This window comes from Falco cherrug, chromosome 4 (genome assembly GCF_023634085.1).
Source record: "Falco cherrug isolate bFalChe1 chromosome 4, bFalChe1.pri, whole genome shotgun sequence".
NCBI lineage: Eukaryota > Metazoa > Chordata > Aves > Falconiformes > Falconidae > Falco > Falco cherrug.
The window spans coordinates 59,294,633-59,314,939 of NC_073700.1; the positions used below are offsets into that span (position 1 = coordinate 59,294,633).

At 41.4% G+C, this 20,307-nt stretch overlaps 1 protein-coding gene across 4 annotated transcripts in view; it reads left to right on the plus strand.

Annotated features, from left to right (window-relative positions):
• DPP6 (dipeptidyl peptidase like 6) overlaps positions 1-20,307 on the plus strand; it is a 572,381-nt gene that overhangs the window by 448,248 nt on the left and 103,826 nt on the right. For all 4 annotated transcript variants that reach the window (XM_055709074.1, XM_055709073.1, XM_055709075.1 and 1 more), the window contains exon 7: positions 13,939-14,020. In XM_055709074.1, the coding sequence (XP_055565049.1) occupies positions 13,939-14,020 (82 nt within the window). The remainder of the gene's footprint in view (positions 1-13,938; positions 14,021-20,307) is intronic.

A 20,307-nucleotide genomic window follows, 5' to 3' on the forward strand; every position in this document is an offset into this window, starting at 1 on the left:
AGATTTGGAAAGTGAGGGGGTGCCAGAAGGCACACAGGTGTGTCTGGCATTGGTGTCCCCGCAGTGTGAAATAGTGATGGATCAGGCAACCAGTGGCAGGAGGAGGGCTGGAAGGATTGCTATGTGTCCTGTTGGTACAGGTATGGTTTACACAGTGGTTTGGGCTGTAGGTACTTATATGTAAGGGCCCTTTCTGAGAAAAGGCTTCGTTCCTTGTCTGGGTGCCAGGCTGCAGAGTGATTGTGCCTTAAAGTGTAGTGAGGAAGCAACTCACACTAAATCTGGCTCTCTGAGCTCACCTGCAGGTCAGGCCTGTGCACACCTGTCTGCAATGAGGGGCTGCCCAAAGCCTCCCAGCAGGGGCAAGCCCACCACCTCCCCCAGCTTAAGTACCGGGGAAGAAGAGGCCTCCTCAGGTGAGCATGGAGGGACTAAACAGCTTGGTGGAGTGTGAGCTGGCTGCAAAGGTGCTTTGCTACACCTGGGTGTATTCCAGGGCAGAACCTGGGTGGGTAAGTGGTTGTATATAACCAGCATTTATGTGGGCAGTAAAGGATCTCACTTACGGTCTGTGCCTTCATATGCCACACTTACAGAGGTATTGCAAACCATATTGCACAGTAGCAATTGCATTGATGTTTTGGGTAGTCACAGGGCGTGTGCATGGTGGAAAGGGTGGCACATTACTATTTCCCTGGAATGTGGGCATTTATTGTTCGTTTGGAGTTCTGCATGTATTTTAGGGTGGTGCATTGAGAGAGAGGACAGGTGTAGCAGTTGAACATGATGTAACAGGTGATGAAATACTTCAACTGAAAGTGCAGCCTCTGTTGAATGAAGGACTAAAAATCTCTTCATCACATATTTCATATTTAGGACAGGAACATTGGTGTGATGGATATGTGTGGATGAAGATTCTTGAGGGCAGACCAAGCACACTGACACAGCACAAGGTTCAGTTCAGTTTGATATTCCAGGTCCTTTGGTGATGACGAATTTGCAACTCAAAGGCAGCATCCTTGCCTTCCACATGAGTGACAAAAGTTCTTGGCACTGAGCAACAGCTCCTTTGCCATTTGTAAAAACTGTTTTCCTGCATTAGTCATCTTCTGCAAGTAGGCACCAGCTTTCCACCCCGTCAGTGTGTGCCAGTGGTGCCTCAGCATACTTCCAAACCAGCAGCCAAGGCAGTGGCTGCTGGTGAACAAACTCATTCCCCTCTGCAATATCCCTCCTGCTCATTAAACACTCCTGGAAACAGGCTGTGACAGTGTGGCTTTCCTGGTGCCCTTCCTACCCTGTTCCTCATCTCAGCTATGATCTGCCTCATCAGGAAGGCCAGACAGTACAGACTTTGTACCCACTCATGCCCCTGCTAACCCCTGCTGAGACTAACTAGTAAGTAAGCGAATTAATCTAATCTGTGGCATCACTTTTTAAATAATGTGACGTTAATCTGCCAGCATAAATTGCTTTTTAAAGGGAAATTTCTAATTATTTTCACTGTGTTCTGCAGACTTCCCAGGTTCAGGCTTTGTTTGAAGTCAAAAGGGGCTTGTACCAGCATTTTCCAAGTTTCATTCTGAGCTCTCCATAAGTTTGACAAGCCAATTTGGCCATGTCCTTAACACAAACGTTTGAAAATGTTATTTTATACAGGGTGCAGGACTGCAACGCTTTTCCCTGAAGCTGTTGTGGAAGTAAACTCCCCGCATGAGGAGCAGCAGCACAGTTTGGCTCTCTACAGGGCAACTAATACATGCCAATGACACAGACTCCAAGCATCTAGTCTAAAAATTTAAATAAACCCAAGGTAGGAGAAAGAGTGAATATCTCTGCAGGGGTACTTACTGCACAGATTTCATTTCTCCTCCGTTTTTTTCTTACTTCAGCCTTCCGACTGCCTCTTGCTGAACTTGGGGTAGAAACCCCCTACCGTGCTTGCCACGTTTGCCTTCCGTTTTCAACAGCCCATAGTTTCCAGTTTTCACCGGGGGAGCCGGCTGAGGCCCGCAGTTCCCATTTTCCTGTGCTGAGGGGTGCAGGGGGGTCATGTTCGGCTCAGCGTTGCTGCCGGTCACCCCGCGTGTCCCTCCAGCTGCGCGCCCAACCCAGCCGCTGGCGCCGGCTGCCACCTGGTGGAACCAGCCCCTGCGCTGGCTGCCCGTGGGCTCTGCCACCACATCGCCCCATCGGCTCTCCTCCGGTAACTGCTTACAGCTGTCTCCATAAGAAATATTTTTGCAAAGCTCCTCTCAGACCGCCCCCCCCCCCGCCCAAGTTTTGCACTTGCCGCATTGTAACTGCCAGCCAGTTGTAATTTATCGGTGCTGCGAGAGCATCTGCAGGTCTAGAAGCCGAACAGGATGCTCTCGTGCAAGGTACTGGGAGAATGTGGGACACAAATATCATATGCAGTTATTTCCTAGCATTATTTGTTCCTTATTTTGGAAAATAAAAATTTAGCAATACGATGTAGGCAACAGCCAACTTATGAAATCCAGTTACTGGAAATTGTTTTATTCTTTCGTGGGATTTAATAATGTTGCTCCTGCTGAGTCCAGTATGGATGAGCGTAGTCATTTGCATCCTTCACTGAAAGAAGGGAAGAAGCTTAGTTTGTTTAGGGTTTTTATGGGCAGGCTCTGACTGGCCAGAGCATTTCTCTGACCTTCTTGCAGGATTTCCCTCACCAGTGTTAAAGCCATTTCACACCCGTGCGTGCTGCTGGACCACTGGTTTGATCTAGGTCCTAAGCAAGAGCTAATTTTAGATTAACAGCTGAGGGGGTACCTCTATGCTTTAAGGTTTTGCTGTGGCCAGCAGAAATCTTATACTTTTTTACACTTCTCTGTGGTGTTTGCATACCCCAAAATAAAACATCCGTTTCCTCAGACCTCATAGTGTTCATCCAGTTCTGCATGAACTGTTTCCCTCTGAGCACAGCTCAGTGGCAGGGGTTAGTGCTGACCCCCCGGTGTGAGCTGTTAGCACATCCAGCTGGGGCACGTCAGTGGGAGCTTCCAGGCACGCTTATAGGGATCAGAGAGAAAATCAGTTATTCCCACTCCTCATTGGTTTTGTGTATGGGAAGGAAGGAGTTACTTCACAAGTTACTTCTAAGTGGCATCCATGTTTCTTCCCAAATTTTTATGGTGTAGTGAGAGGAAAGTGGTAAGTAGATCAGAGGAGCAGTCACAGAGCTGAGCCGTCTGCATTGCTGAGGACCTGTAAAATCCTGCAGGCATCGCCCACACTGAACTCCCAGTAACCCCAAGAGAAGTCCTATGAGTGGAATGAGTGCAGAATCCACACTGGAGACCCACAATAGCGATAACAGGAGGAGGAGCTGTGCCCATGCTTCACTCAAGTAGATTTTTAAAGTCATGTCTGTAGATCTGTCTGCAGTGCTGTCACTAATGTGCCTGTCTCCTCCTTTTATGCAAGCTACTGGATGGAAAGAGGTTAAAGTTATTTAAAGAAAACTTAATCAGATTTGTGCATACCCTATTGTAGAATATTTTGAAAGACAACAAGGTTTTCCTTGCACATGCTCCCATTTCCATGTTCACAGTAAGAGGAATACATGTTTCATTATTTAAAATCATGTTTTAAAAACTTCAGGGAACTGGATCTGCTCCAGACATCTGTCTGTTTGACCAAGACCATTCTATTTTATCTTATTTTGCCTGTTATGCCCCTTCTCTGTAGCATTAAAGAGACTTCCCGTGCCTCAGTGTCCCCACCTGCAGAGCAAGGGGAGAAATATTGCTTACCCAACAGAGGGGATAAGCGATAATTACTGTAGAGTGCTGCACAATTTCACTCTTTAACATTAATAAGCTTCTACTAGAGCCCACATTTTAGAGGAAAAAGTATTGTAATTAATAGTCTGTTCTCAGCTAATTACATTTTACTTAGAGGAACTTAATATTTTCACCCAACAATGATATATAGAGGTTGAAACAAGCCCTTATAAAAAGGTATGTGAAACCAAAGAACAATGTGAAGTTTGTTAAATAAGTAGAAAAACATATTCTGCAGTTTGTAAAGAATCTGCCGTTGCTAGTTCTTCTCTTTCCTCCCTCTTTAAGGATAGTTATTCCATAGTTTTTATCGTCTTTTTGAGAGAGCTTGTAGAGTTAATTAAGGCACCTTTGCTGCATAGTGTGGTGTAGCCCTTGGAACAGGTAAACTTGATAGCTTGATTGTGAAGCCTGACCTTAAATCCTCTGAAGTGGATAGGAATATTTCAGTTGAGTTTACTGGCATTTGGCTCAACCCTGATGGAGCTGTTGAGCTTCTTGCTTTTTATAATGATCTGAATTAAATATTCTGTAAATCACTGGAACAGTGGTTAAGTCACATACTGGCTTATTGCTTGCGAATACATTTTGTACCTCTTTAAAAAAGAAAGAGCCAGCATTTTATTAAGCAAAGCCATTATTTGAGCATCACTCACTTCCAGGCAGTGGCAGGCTGAAAGCAGCTCAGCCTTGGAAGGCAGTTCAGGCAGGACTCAGCTGTGCTGGTGGGAGGAAATCCACTTCAGCAGCTTAGCACCATATCATTTCCCCGGGGGGATTTGCCATTTGCTCGCCCATGTTGGTCACTCCATAGCATTTTTTATATGAAAAGTTCCTTTCCTGTGTAGGCAAAGCAATTCTTACCAAATGCTTCTCTCTTCCAGAATCAGCTGTGATGTGGGTGGACACCTTAGAAACCATGTATAGCGATAATAATGAGTAGTCCCCTGATGGGAGGATTTGATATTAAGGGTTACAGTAACGACTGCTGAGACTGAAAAAAAAAATCCTGGGTAATTAATAGCTAGATGCAGATGTTAGCAGTTTAGCAGAGAAAAGCCCAGCAACCACCTCCTTATGTTACAGAAAAGGTCAATAGCTTATGGCTCATCAGGGGGAAAAAAACAGAAAGACAAAAGGTTTGAAGCAAACTCTCCCATAGTGTTTGTCTGAGGCAGTACCCCCTGAAATGGAGGCAGGGCACCTATTAAATTCTGTTCTTGAATAAAATATGCTTTGCTGGTGAGAAACTTCTCTGGATTTGGAAATGGCTGCGTGTGTCAGTGCGAATGAACCTCCTCTGGTCCTCAGGCTGCAGTCAGCCCCAAACCGTAGACACTGCTGCAGGGTACACACACATCCCCACACTGACCACCACCAAAACTTTGCACGTTGGCATGGGTTTTCCTACTTATTCATTCTCAACAGGGTTGAGTTAGTACATAGAGTTTTGACAGAAAAGGGAAATAAAGGTGGAGGAAAGAGAATGTGTAAAATGATGGTGCATAGCGCTGAATAGGCAATTAACCACAGCCTGTACAGTTGCTGTTCCCATGCATTGCTTTCCTAGAAATAAAATTGTTCTGTATGTGGGGATTTCATACTATGTAGGGATGTTCATAGTGGGGATGGGGAAATTTTTGTTTGTATTTTTTTCCTAATATTCAAGATTCAGTGGGGTTTTCCACCAAAACAGGAATAAGAAACATGCATCTCCCAGGGGGCTGGTTTTGCCCCATCACTACATTGCTACATCCTGCAGCCTGGACCTTGATTATTTGCTGCTGTGGTTGGGTGATAAGCTCTTTCAGCCTACTTCAACTACTGCATTGTTGTTTGATTACACAGCAAAAAGAGTGTGTACTGCATGTTACAAAACACAGATTCATTTTTTTGTGAGCACTGAAAAAAAAAAAAAAAGCTAGTTTTGAGGGCCTGAACCTGCAAGATTATGGGCATTTCCTTGCTGTTGTGGGGTTTAATGGGGCCTGGGCTGAGGTTATATAGTGAGGGCTGTAAAGGAACCTGTGCCCAGTTGCTGAGGGCTATATAGTGACGGGTGCCCCACCTCTGAGGTATGTGTAGCTGTCTGTGCCATAACACTTGTGTGCCTCAGCAATGTCCTGGGGTTCCCTTTCGTCCTTGCTACCTGCTTCTGTGACCACTTCATAGGTAGACACTAACCAAATGTAATAGGCTGAAAATGTCTTGTAACCCAAAAATAGGCATCCTGCCTCCCTGGAGAGCTCAGAACATACAGGGAAGAAGGGAATGGGAAACATAAGGAAATGCAAAAAAGGACCTTTGGGTGGAGAAAGGATGCTACAGCCAGGGCTTTCGTTGGTGCAGTAACCACTGAGAAAGTCTCTATGGCAAAAGTGAGATAACTCCAGGCTGATAGCCCAGGCCGTGTTACACCAGCCCTAACGTCTCTTCATCCCTTACCCTAACCCTCTGTTTATTGAATGCTCCACTGCAAATTTAAGAACAGGAATAGAAAAGGTTGTTTTCCCATGTCATGCATGAGAAGGAGGTAGAGGAGTGAAAGGACCATCCAGATGCAGAGTTGTGATGGCAAAAGTTACGCCCCATTTCAAATGCAAGCATTTCCTCTTGTGTGTATACTTGAGGTTTATACATCTCTGTTATGGGGCAGAGACGTAGGACTAGAGCGGTACTTTAGTCCTTTAGATAAGGAGAGTATTTTAGAATCCACTTTTAAACTGTATCTGAAATCAGGCTAATTGTGTTGTTCCTTAAAAGTGATCATATCACTGTTGATAAGAAATGGAAATAATGGCTCTGTTAAGTGTATGCCTTGTTGATTTTAACTAATGAGGACACGGTCTATGTGGGGACAGGCTGTTTAGAAGAGTACTATGTTTCGATATTTGTGAGAACCTATGCACAAACCTCCAGGAACTCATCCTGTTGACATGAGAAAAAACAGGATTTGCTCAAAGACTCTTAGTTTTCAAAGATACAGAGAATACTGAGTCATTCTGATTTTGTCTAAAACCCAGTAGCACAAACCTTTAGATCAGTTTAGAGCACAAGCCCAAGAATCAATCTCTTGCCCCAATTAAAAGTGTGACCTAGCATCCAGTGAAGTCAGACTGTAACTAGGTACTTCTGCTGGCTCTGGTAGCAGGAGATCACAGCTGTATCTCATTTTAGGTACTAATAATCCCATATTGCTCTCTGCAGGCATCACATCATGGTGCTATATTGTTATTAGGGCTTAGAAGTCAGACAAGGTCAGCTGGATGGAAATGTTAAGGTTTCATCACAAACATCCTTTCCTGGAGACTGGCAGAGTTGCTCTGAAGAACCATGTACATTCATCCCAGAATCATCATTGTTGAGCTATTACTAGTGCATTTTTAAACATCTTGGTGCTTACTGAGTTGCTTTTTTCAACCTGTATTTTTTTGCCTGTATTTTGGATAACTGATCCTTGGCTAGCTGTAATCCTGACTAGCCTTCTTGATAGCATTCAAATATTTAGTTTCTCGTTTTTCCCTTCCTCTGTTGTGGATAAGTAGACTTGAAGTCCTGATAAATGCATTACCTTAGCTCATGCCTTGAGTAGCTCTGAGATCAGAGTTGGCTGAGAAACCTCGACAGAGTAAGGAGAAAATTACATGAGTAAGAGAAAATTACTTTTAAGTTGTTGTGTTTATCACCTGAGTGCTATCACCTCTCATTGTCTGTTTAGGAGACAAAATATGACTCCAGGAACAAAAGTTCTTTTAAAAAAATGCAGTAAAAATTCATTCTGTCATCCACGATTTAGAGGGGTCACATGAGAAACGTGATAATGTCATCACTTAAAAAGTAATGCTGCCGGTATCTAAGGACCATTTCCAGTGTTTGCTTACTCAGGGAAACCTAGAGATTTTGATCAATGGCTTGCAGTCCTCCAGCCTGCATTACCAGGACTCCTAGCCATGTCCTAGTCTCCAATGCGTTTTTAAATAAGTTTTTGCAGACCTTCACCAGAAAGGCAAGCCTGTGCCATCATTTTACATGATACCCAATGGACGTCGGTGGCTTCTTTTCTGACAAGTGATTGATTTTAAAGTGGTATTAGTATTGTGCAAGATTTTGCAGCCCCACTGCCAGCTCTTACATTGATGGATGCTTTACAGACACAGACTATAATCAAAACCACCTCTGAGCTCATGTTGTTGGCTTGAATCTGACTGGATTGCCAAATTAGGGTCAAATGTTTTAGATTCCCTCGCTTTTTGCCTTTTATGCTCTAAATCCATAGAATTCATTCATCTTGGACAAAATGGTTGGTGAGTTCAGTTGTTTTCAAGGGCAGCTGAATGATCTGATGTGTATCTGTGGTTGAAATTAATAAGTTCAAATTACTTCCATTACCTCCTTCTACTTTTGTTCACTGAAAAGTGCTGTCAGGAAAATATGTGTATGCGTGTGCATTAAAAATTTTATAGCGGACAAGCTTAGATGAATGGAAAAGCCTTCCCCATCCATTTAAGCACTTCCAGTAGGATTCTTTTAGTTGCATCTTCCAACAGTCTGATTTCTTGACTATCTGTTCTGGCAAGTCTTTGATCCCCATTGGTATTATATTTTATTCTATCTCACTGGGAGTCTCTGCAGAGCTGTGTCTCTCCTGGGAAGGAATTTTCTTAATGGCACCTGTCTCCTTTTCTCCTTGGTGAATACTTAAGTAAACAAGTCATTTAATCATTTAAGAATGCATTTTTGCTTCTCAAGAAATGGCATTCCTGCTTCTTGGAAATCTTTCTCTCTTTCTCCAATTCCTTATCTATGATTCTTTGTACATTTCTGAACACGTGTTTTACATGCTTTTATTTCATTTTTCAAATTTTCTTCAGTGTGCTTTTTTTTTCAACATGCATCAAAAACTTTTAGATATTATTTCCAGTTCTTTATAACCCTTCCAGTTTCTTCTCTACTTGGTAAGTTTGTATCTCTTTCTTTATTTTCTTTTTTCTAAGGAAGAAGAAATTGTCTAAGCTGCTGTCTGATTTTATGCTATTAGATGTAGACATGAAGACACCGAGTTCTGGTGCTGAGGCAGATAATTTAGACAGATACTTTTTATAGTTAACCATGAAAAATGCTTAAAGTACTGTGAGCTGATGTGCTTAGGGCTGTTGTCTTTCAAAATATTCAGTGCTGGCTTGATGCAAATAACAAAAAGGGATATTTCTGCCTTCCCCACACTTTTTTTTTTTATAACTGTCTTTATTTCTCCAGCTTCTTTGCATATACTATGGAAATCTTAATATACTTTTTTATATTTTCCAAAATTATGGCATAGTTAAGCAAGGAGGTTTGAAGTTTTCCTTAAAAACTGACTCCAGCTTATATGCATAGTTTGGGTTATTTGTTTGGAGAATGGGCATGTCAGCAGCCCTTGGTGCAAACTACTGTATGTTTGCTCACATTGGCAGCACGTGCAAATAATTTCCATACAAAACCTGTTGTTCTGTATTTGAAATTAAAATTAAAAGTTATTAAAACAGACCCTAAAAGAACAGCATATATCATACCACAGACTTCAACTGCTTGTTCAGCTTCAGAATTTTTCAGTCTGGCATTGCAAAATATTTTTCTTGAAGTAAAAGGAAGCTGTCCCTCAATTACAGTGGAAAATTTCTATTGTTTTTTTAAGTTGCTTTTGAAGAACTTAATATAGAACAGTTTGTCATGTTTGTGCTCAGGGGGAGACTCAGTGCCGTGAAGTCCCTGAGGGAAATTGGTCTTCTTAGAACAGCAGAAAATGTCAGAAGAGGGAACACAGATGTAAAATTTTCAGGAAAAATAAAAAAAAAGAAACAGTTTCTTTAAAATAGTTCCTCATTAATCATAGTGTCTTTTTAAGGTCAAAACCAGGCAACCTGATATGATTGGTAAGATTTTTTTATTGTTCCGATCTAAATTACAAGCAAAAATGATTTGGCAGACAGCATGCTAATTGTAGTCAGAAATTTTCCTTATTCAGAAATTTTAAGGGAAGACATTTTGGCAGAAAGCTTCATTTAAATGAGCAAATGTAACAGTTTACTACTTCAGTAATTTTTTTTGAACATTTTGCTGAAATCATGCCTGTGTCTGAAGCAATTTGTCAGCCTCTGGTCCAGACAACGTCGTCTTAACACAGGAGAGTTTATACAGCACCTGCTCCATCTTCTGTCTGGCATAAAACAACATTATTATTCCCTTCTTTCCTGGGCTTTAAAAATCAATCATTTTAAGAGAGGAAAGAAATAACACAACCCTTTAACAAGGTCCTGCCGTTTCTTTGGCTGGAAATGAAGATTAAGGTTCTTTTCTGTAAGGAAATAGTGAAGATGGTGAGAGGATGTGGTGAATCTGGTTCTTCATGCAAACCAGTAACAGGAGATGCCCAGGCTGCCTTCCGAACAGCCCGTTTGCAAGCCAGCATCCAGCACAAATGAGCTCACAAGGGGAAGGCTCAGATCCAAACAAGCCCTAATTATGAGGGTCTGTGAGGAGCACTGGCTCTTTGGAGAGGCTGAGATGACCCATGATATTGATTGATTCAATAAAAAAAAATGCAGGGGAATTCTAAGCAGGCTGTTTTGAAGGAGAAGGAAGGGTGTAGCTGTTGAGGACTATAGCTTATCAGCAATAACATACCTCCCAGAAGGAGCTGACTGGCGTGAGATCCCGTTTATGCAGCACTTGGAAACTGGATGAGTGCTCCCGCGGAATAGGTGTGCATTTGCTCTGAGTCCCTTAAGGGATTTTTACCAAGGAGAGTTAAAGGTCCAGAATAGTATGAGATAATTGGAAATGTGTGTGATAGCTGCTCTCCAAACGGTTTTTCAGTTTGTGGATCACTGGGAGCCTTCAGGGGGAGAGCAGTAGAGGGTTATGGCCATCCTGCCTAGAGCAGCTGTGTAGAAAACTCCTCCTCCTCTCTCTATAGGTGATATAATGGGTTTGTAAAGGGGTTGCTTGGATCTGCCAGGGAGGGAGTCCACACATACTCCGCCACAGACCATGCACCCAATGTAGCCCGAGTAAGTGTGTAGGAATCTGGTCTTTCATGGTAAGGTTCACAAGTAGGTGAACTCTCTTTTCATGCCACTGTCAGGCTTGCTGACAGCCTGGTCTCCCCTGGCTACTGCTAACAGATCCCATCTCCAGATCATTCCTGCAGTTTCTCTGAAGCCTGCTGGATCAAGCCTGGCAAGGAGGGATGTCTTCTCAGTCCCCTTGTGCATCAGGCTGAAGTTTCCTGCAGGTGAGGGAGTGAATGCTGCTACTCTAAGGAAGAGGATTCTCTTCAGAAGAGATGAGGAACAAGCCAAAATCTACCAGGAGGAGAATGTCCATCTCTCAGGAGTGTTTAGAGGGGAGAAAGTAGGATCTTAGACTGCTTTCTTAGCCTGTGGTAGAAAATAGCTCCCAGCACAAGGATGGCTGCCTGGCTACACCTGCCTCCATTGGGCTGCATCACAACCTGGACGTGCATTCTGTTATGTGATGAATATCGGGGCAGTTTATGATAACTAGGTTTGTAAATCAGGCACCTCCAGACAATGTGCAATTCCATCAGTCAGCCTTTCTACCCGCATTATTTATCAAAAGGTTTCAAGGCAAACAACAAGATTTTGCTACAAAAGAAGTTTTCCAGCCATTCTGAACAACTTAAGAAGGAATTCAGGAGATGCAATTCTGTTTTTCGTCAGCCCTACCAGAGAAAGGAAGATGACTTTGCTTTTTTGTCTGCAGCAGAGCTCTTTGCTGGTAGATCGAATGCAGTGCTATTCCTTCTGCCTTATTAGCTACCAAAGCTGGTTTATGCAGCATTTCTCATCGTGTTAGAGTTTTCCTCTTCTAAAAGATGATACAGTGAGCAGAACTGACAGGACTTGTCTGGGCTCTGCTCTGAATTATTGGCTGTAATTGGTATGTCTGTCCCTTAGCTCCGCCTGTGTTATCTGAAGCATTACAGGTTTAAATTCTTCTAATTTGTATAATCTGTTTATTTAAGGATTCTATTTCCCCCTCTGCTTGTAATGTCTTGCTCCTTTTCTCACCACACCATGGGTAAAATAACCCAAGAACTAGATAGTTCATTTGACAGTGAAGTACTTTTTTTTTTTTTTTTTCCCTCTTCCCTTCCCATAAGAGGTTTTGATTTAATTCACTATTTTTCTCTCTTCCTTCTGCACTCAGAGGTTACTCTCTGTTAAGATAATAAAGACAGCCAACCAAAGAGATTGAGTCTTAACGGGAACAGCTGACTTGAAACTTAAGTAGCTGATTTATACAATCTTGGAAAGATCCAGAAGAAGTTGTATGTCTATTCTTACTGGAATAGGAATTCTGTGCCTGCTATTAGTAGGAGTTCAGTAAGTTCAGTATAAGAGTTATGTGTTCTCTTATCCATGCCTTACAAAAATGACTTTAGGCTACTCACAAAGAAATCTTCTGGTTAAAAACCATGAGGAGAAAAGATTTAATTTTACTCCACCAGCAGCAGTTGCCTATAGAGCCAAAAGCTATCTGGGCACCCTGCAGTATGCTCAGACTTGAAGGGTCAGCGGCTCAACAAACCGCTCTTGCCCTCCATGTTCCTACTGGATCGCATCTGCATCAAACCTCTCATTTTGAGCACTTTAATTTTAATCGGCTCCACAAACCTCTTCCCAGGGGCCTTGCAGACATTACAGATTATGGTTTGTAACCACTGATAGAAACACCTTCTAGCTGGAGAGCAGAAGTTGCTGTTCCAACGGCAAGAGTTATGGAAGGGGAAGGCTGTAGGCATCAGTGTCCTCATCTGGGATCTGTCCTGATTCTAGCTGGCCTTTGGACAGGAAAAGCTAGGGGGTTTCACATTGGAAAGACTGCACAAAATTGATTTCTAAACATTCCTCTTGCTGCTATCTTTGAACTTGCTACAAGAGCTCCAGCGCAGCAAGAACGTGCAGCCAAGGGAATTCTTGCCTGAAAGGGCAGAGCCGGAGTGTAACTGTGGAACAGCCCCAGGTCACAAAACAAGCAATAAAGAGAATTCAGTTAGTGTCTGATTATCCCATTCAATTCTGTTCATTTTGAAAATATGGTCTGGAAAACATTTCCTTTAGTGAAGGAATGAACTCTGTAGAAGAAGAGAAGAGAAGGCCTTTTGCTTGAAGGCTGGGCAGGCTTTGGCTCTGTCTTCAAGTGATGTTGGCCCCAAATTGCCTTGTTATTCCTATCTCTAGACCAATGATGATAATACCCTTACTTTTTAAAGCAGTTTGAGATATGCTAATGAGATATGCATACTGTATACAGGCTTTATTAGTGTTCTTGTTTGCAGAATATTACTATACACAGAGTTGTAGCAATGTGACTTCAGCATATGTAATGTAATTACTTGTGCTGAGAATAAATACAGTCAAGGCAATGCTGCCTGTGCTGTGATAAAATGACATTATGCTGCTCTGACATTTACCAAAAAGCCTCCTTTTTCTATATTGCATTTGCTACATCTCACTGATGTTCTGCTACAAAATGAAGGTAATGGATGAAAGAGCAAGAAAAGCATTTTGATTTTCTTTTCTTAAAAAAAAAAAAAAAAAAAAAAGAGATATTTGGTATTAATAGCAGCTTTTCCCTTCCAAGCCAGGCTGCACATCAGTTATACAGTTGCTAAACTTTTCTGACGTCATGTTCAAAGGAAAATTATTAGGCAGAAAAGCCACAGGGTAAAGAAGATGAAATTATATTTTTCTTGTGGCAGTATGATTCAAATATATAATTGTTTATCCTTTGTGGACATCGTCACTGTTGATAAATACAATTACTTTGTTTGTCATCCCTTGACTAATTCTTAAGGCTTAGGCAAGTCAGCAGTGGAACTAATGTGTTTAACTTCATATTAATAAGAAACAGAAATTTTCAGTTAAATACTTGATCCTACCAATGCTTGCTAGTGTTATAGTGCTTACCTTACGGTAAAAAAAATCTACTGAAATCTGACACTAAATGATAGATGATTCCAGCTGAAAGACGCCTTATGAGGTCATGGTGGATTTCCAAAGCAGGTGTGCAGCAGCTTAAATAAGGACATTTCTGAAGCTGAAATCTTATTTTTCTCTTTTTGCAGGGATCCCCAGAATTTGTATCCCCCTGAGGTCAGCAATGCAAAGCTTCAGTATGCTGGTTGGGGTCCAAAAGGGCAACAGCTGGTAAGAGAAAGAACAAGTGTGCAAATTAATTTAGAGACCATGCTGCTATTGTTTGGAAGTAAAGAAAGAATAATTCTTTGTTGACTAGTTTCTTGAAACCTGTGGGGTAGCTGCTAGCATCTTTATGGGGATTGTTTTATCATGTAATTTATTTATAAAATTCCCATGTATATATTTACTGCAAAGTAATCGTGTCTAAAAACACAGAGGAGGAACACTCTGGAAGCTCTTTGAGAGGATGCACCTGCTTCTCCCAATGCTGGACACAGGACAGATGATAGACATGATAGTATGATTTAGTTAGCATGTCATTGCTTCACAAGGGCATCTTCAGACTTGCAAACTTGGCACTAGGGATATGTTAATATTAGCAGCCCTGTTTGGAGAACACATCTTTCTAGAACAGAGTTGCTCTGAATTTGACCTGTAGTTGTTTGCAAAAGTAGGAGCGTATTCTGGGAAGTTTCCAGAGCTGGCTTTTAACAAAAACAGTTTCATTGTGTTTCCTGGAGCCTTTCATACTGCAACAGTCCTGAAATCTCAAGTGTTTTGTCCCTCAACCATTGCCATCTTGGATTTGCCCATTTTTAGAGCACGTTATTTCCTGGCCAGATCCCCTGGCTTCATTTCCTTGTGCAAATCCAGTATTAAGGTTTTACGTATTCCAAACGCTCTCTTTGTACTGTAACCAGAAAAGAAAAAGTGGCAACTTCTTTTTTGATATTGAATTTTCATACCAAGAAATGAGCTTTGAAAGCTAATTATCCAAGAAAATCTGGCATGTGTGTCCTGTCCCTAGTCCTCTCTCGGGGATTTTTTGTCTGTGTCCTTAACTAGATTGTATCCAAATTTTGTAATTTAAAAAAATAGCAATAGGAGACAGTATAATTGCCAGTCTGCAAATCAGGTTGGAGGAAACAGAACAGATATAGGCACAGGAAAGTCTCTCCTCTGCTCCATCAGGAAAATCATGTTTGTGAGAGTTATCGACCTCAAATCTGATAGGAATGGAGATGCAGCAGCCCCTTAGCTCTATGCAAAATAACTTCTGAGGAGCTTATTTTTTTCACTGCACACTGTACATGCCTCACCTTCATCCTCTAACATGTGCCATTTCAAATTCCTTGGTTTCCTGCCCAACAGATCCCTGCTGAGCAATGTGTGCCGATTCTCAGAGATTGGGGTCTGATGAGGACCAAACGCTTTCTTTTCTATTCATTGGTGCAGACACATGTGATCTCATCACCAGGCTTCCGCCCAACTGATAATAATGTACAATCAGTTGATAACACGTTATGTTCAAAACTAGAGACTACCTTTAGGACATGGCAAAGAAAACAAAAACAGACCAGCAATTTTTTATTCACTGTTCACTAGCTCTTTCTATTTTAGGTATAACAAACTGAGCTTCATAATGTATAATAAAAGATACATCTGCTAGTTGAAAGCCAATATTAAGTTGCATTAGTGATTTTCTCCATTTCACAAGTGAATCTTCCTTTCTTTAATACAGTTTTGCTTTAATATAGAACTTGCATGCCTTCAGCGCCTTGAGTCACAGCATGTTATTGATTCACATTCCTGTTAGTTTTACCAAGCTGACTGGGTGTACTTAAATTCCACCTTGAAAAGAAAATCTAATTTTTTTCAAGCCAAAGTCAAGATGATCAATTTACTCCCTCCATTGTCTTCTCTACCAAAGGAACATAACTATACAGAAAGGAAAAATATTAATACCTAAATGGACAATTTATATACACAACAGGACAGTATATACAGTCCAGGAGAAGAAAAGTCTTCTTTACTCCCAGCTTTATCCTTTAATGCTGAAGTATTTAATACCACTTTCCACCAATTTTTATTAAAAAATATATAGTGAAAACTTAATTCCCTAAGAATTTCCCAAGACATCAAGCTCATTACTTGTCCCTTCTTGGGATGCATGGCAGGTAATTTTTAAAGTACTTTCAGATATTGCTGTTACTGTTGAATTCCATATGAATCTTAGAAATACCTTGCAACAGTGGATTTGTTCTGTATGTTTCTTTTTTCCTTACAATTATGTCAATCTGTTGGCCTGTAATTCAGCTGTATTCTCTGTTCTTGCGTTTGGAATCAGAGTAGGTGAGGAAAACCTTACTGGTAGTTTAAGCATTACCTTGCATACCTCTAACATAAGTCCCTTTTTTCTCTTTTCCTTGCCACTTACTTACCTTAAAATAAAATTATAGCTGTACTTTTTGAAATAAGCAGGCTTTTACATGTATCGATATCATCTATTTATAGGTAGTGATCAACAGAGAATTGCCAGAGAAAAAAGAAGCTTTTTTTAAAAAAAAAAATCTACAAGCATTATAAATGAGGTAGAGAAAATACACAATGATCAGTGTTCTGTATTTCAGGACTAATTGAGTTACTCAGAACATAATTGCCAGTGAAATTTATGTCTCCTTCTGTGAGGACAACATCAAGTGCAAAGACAGAGAAAAAATAAAGTCTATTTAAACGTGATAGTGTGAAGGTGTTTGCTAAATGTAGGCTGGGTTGTGTTGCAGGAGAAGGAGGGAAAAAGAGTCAAGTGGGATGGAAAGGAGTAACGCGCTTGGAACTACGTGTCAGCTCCCCTGGTTCTAGGTGGTTACAGGGCCGAGTATTTGAGGGGGGTCCCCCACCTGTGCTAAGGTACCCCAGCCTGTGCCAGCTCCAGTGCTGCTCACGGCAGCAACCCTCTGTGCACAGCCAGCAACCCGTGCTGTGTCTCCCACAAAAGGTGGGAGCAAAGGGTGCGTGGGGTTTGCATCACCTTGAAGATACCCCAAATTTCAGGAAATGAAAAGCTTTCTCCTTGAAATCTCCCAGTTTATTCTTCTTTGACAACACAAGGGAGAGGCCGGGCAGGAGAGTGGGAGGGTTTGGGTCTGAAATTTTTTATTCCCTTTGTAGCTTCTATTTCATCCTTCCTAGGGGAACTTTTGGTTGCTGTGTCTGACCTCTTTCTCCCTTGCATGTTGAATCATTCAGAAAAGAAACAAATCTGAAACAGAAGCAGCCTGAATGATCTGCATTCTTTGTGATTAAAAATAAACAGTGGAACTTTCCCAGGAGCAATTTTCTATTTATCTTGTTTTCTTTTGTCCTTACTCATTAAATTACATGCCAAGTTTTAGATGATGAACTCCTCAGAGCATGGTTCTTGACTTCTTACTAGCCTGCAGAATGCCACACATGCCAGCAGAGCTGTATAAATGATGGCAGATATTGGATCTGAGAAAATCTATGTAAGAAGATCAGAATGCAAAAAACCCATTGCTTCTGGCACCTCGGAAGAATGCTTCAGCCTTTCTCAGATGTCAGCCAGCCTTACCAAATAAAGTCTTCCAAAGCTGTTAGAAGAATGGGGCCCTTTCAATAGAAAGAGAGCCCCGAACTTCAGTGCAAGAGGGAACACATTCCCTACGTGCGACTGTTATTAGAGCTCATCCCTCTCTTGTGTCCCCCAACACAAGCCACCATTTATGCCGTTGTGTAATGAGTGGAAAACGCTGTTGGATTGGAATAGCAGTATGACGGGTGTAAATGACTATGCAGATGTCTATGAAAAAAATCCGTCCTTTCCACAGTGCACCCAACAGCCCAAAGTCCTCCTTAGTATTCAATGGCACCAGCCCACCAGCCTTCAGCATGGTGCTTGGTGGTTTTCAGTGAATAGGCTCTATTATCCTCAGTTTGTGTGATACTTTTGAGCAATATGAGGATGTTGAAGACACAATAGGTCTGCAAAAAAGTGTTAGGCTTTACCTTTGCCCTGTTCGGTGTGTGCTTATCTTTGTAAAGATCTTCATTCCTTAGATTTCCTCTCTTTTTCTGATCTTACCATTTATGACGCAACAGCTACCCACTTTTGGAGTTTCAGTTCTGCCACGAAAAAGCTTCTGTTAATTGATCTTATTGGAATATTTTACCAGTTTCGTCACCATTACATCTTTTAGAGTGAGGTTCTGCCCACGTGCAGAGGGCTTATGTGAAGTTTCTGTGGTACATTTGCCTTAGTGCTATCTATGCAAAGGTTAATAGTTACTATGACCTTGAACTCAGTTTTCATAAAACGTGTGGCTGACAGGCTTGTACAACCCTAATTATTAAAAACAAAACAAAACAAAAAAATTACAGTGTAAAGAGATTCCCTTTTCTGGTTTGCTTGGCAGCATGGCTGAAGTCAGGGAGTGCTTTGGGAGCAAGAGACTGTCTAGTACATATCTGTAGCTGAAGAGCTCAAGGAATCAAAGCACCCTAAAGGTTTCAGGAGGCTTTTGTCTAAATTATCCCAAAATGAGCCCATTCAGGTTCAAAATATTTGCTTTAAGAACAAGCTAGGTATATACATGCGCCCTGTTGTCAACAGGAAGGAGCAAGCAGCAGGACTGCTCTGATGGGCAGGGAATAAATATTGTTGACATTTATGTGTTGACAGCAGTAAAGTACAGTTTGCAGGAGTTGTTAAACTCCGATTTCAAAACCACAAGAACTTCTGCTGTGCTGCTACTTCCCTTTTTTAAAAACAGAATCTGTAACGGCCCTGACAGATACTAATGGTAGCAGTGACATATCAGATGCTGGGAGAAGCAGTTCTGCGCAACTATAGAGGCAGCAGTTATATTTAAAAAAAAATATTTCTCTCATAGATCCTAGTATTTATTCTTCAGCAAAGAGAAACATTTTTTTGAGGTTCTCCTGGCCAGCCAGTCTTTTAATGTTCCACTGGTTTTTTTAAGTACCAAAAGCATACAGGAAAAGGATTACAGTTGTTGGGAGTTCTGTGTGCCCTGCCACTGGCTGCAGCCCCACAGAACGGCCAAAACGGGATTCTCCTGCATTCATAGTCAATAAACCTTTCCCAGTGTCAACTCTTCTGGAGCAGCAGCTAACTCTCATTCTTGTAGATTATGCAGCGATCAAGTGTATAATTGGTTGTAAAGTAACAGAAGTTATATTTCACAGCAGGTGCAGAAGTTGCATTAAGAAATCTTTATTTCAGTGAAAGGCAAATGCCAGGAAAAAAAGGAGGAGCAAGTCTTTCAGCCCCTACAATGTTAGGGTTTTGGAGGTACCCTCAAACAGTGAATGCTAATGCTTGTAAACAGCTTATTGTCACACATATTTCTTTTGAAAAGTGCAATACAGTTAAGAGAAATACTGAATTTCCTTCATATATAAAACATTTGCATGATAGATCCTGCTGCACAGGGCCGGAACCTATACATCTCATTTGTTGTTATCAAGTTTTTTTAACACTGCAGCACAGTGTCTTGCCAACTAGAATATCTAGATTTAAAAAAGCTGGTTAAGTGATGACACCTGGAACTAAACTGGAGTGACTCCTCTAATTAGCAGTTTTTTCCGTGCTTGAATTTGTGCCTGTCATGCCAGCTTAGTTCCAGGCAGAAGGGCTCCACAGATATGAAGTGAGGAGGACTATTTTCGCAGGAGGTACTGAATCATCTGCTGTTGTTCCTAATTCAGCAGGGCTTTTGAACTGCTGGGTGTATAATTGCTGTAGGTCTATCTGTCTCCACCATTATTTCATAGATTTTTACATCATTATTTTCAAGCTGCTGTTCTCTCTTTTTCTTTTTGCAACGACTTTGAAATCAATATTTAGCTGTGGTCTGCTGTACGTAATTATTCTGGCTTGGTTATCTTGTGAGCTGCAAGGAAGAAAAGCCTCCCCCTGCTCCAAAGTCTATATAAGCCCTATTTAAGCATGGTGAGGGATATTCAGACAGCTTTTTACACGATCCCTGCATTCTGGGAAAACAAGAGTTTCACAATAATAATGTACTGTCTCCCCCTCATCTCTGTTTCCAGTTGCAGAATATATTATTTTTTTTAATTGAAACTCCAGTAAGATACATTACATGTACACTGAACACTTGGACAGTTACTCTGGTCAGGCAATTCCCCTTCCCCTTTCCCCACATTTTCTTCAAAGAAATTCACTGGAAAAGTGCTGGTTTTGTTTTTTTCTTTTGATTCTTTGCTCTTTGGTTGCAGTGGCAATAGTGTCCTATTTTTATTTTTGCACATTCTTGACATTTCCTTTGGCATCAGTAAGCTTGATGTGTTTGGTCCTTGTTCACCAAAGGGAAGCTTTGGCACGGTCGATGTTATGAGCATTGCTGAGAACAGTCGTGTCTCTTCCCATCTCAGTATTCTTGATACTACATATTCATCAGTGGCAAAAGAGCAAGATGTCCAAGATAATTGAAGATACTGCAATAAATGTTACT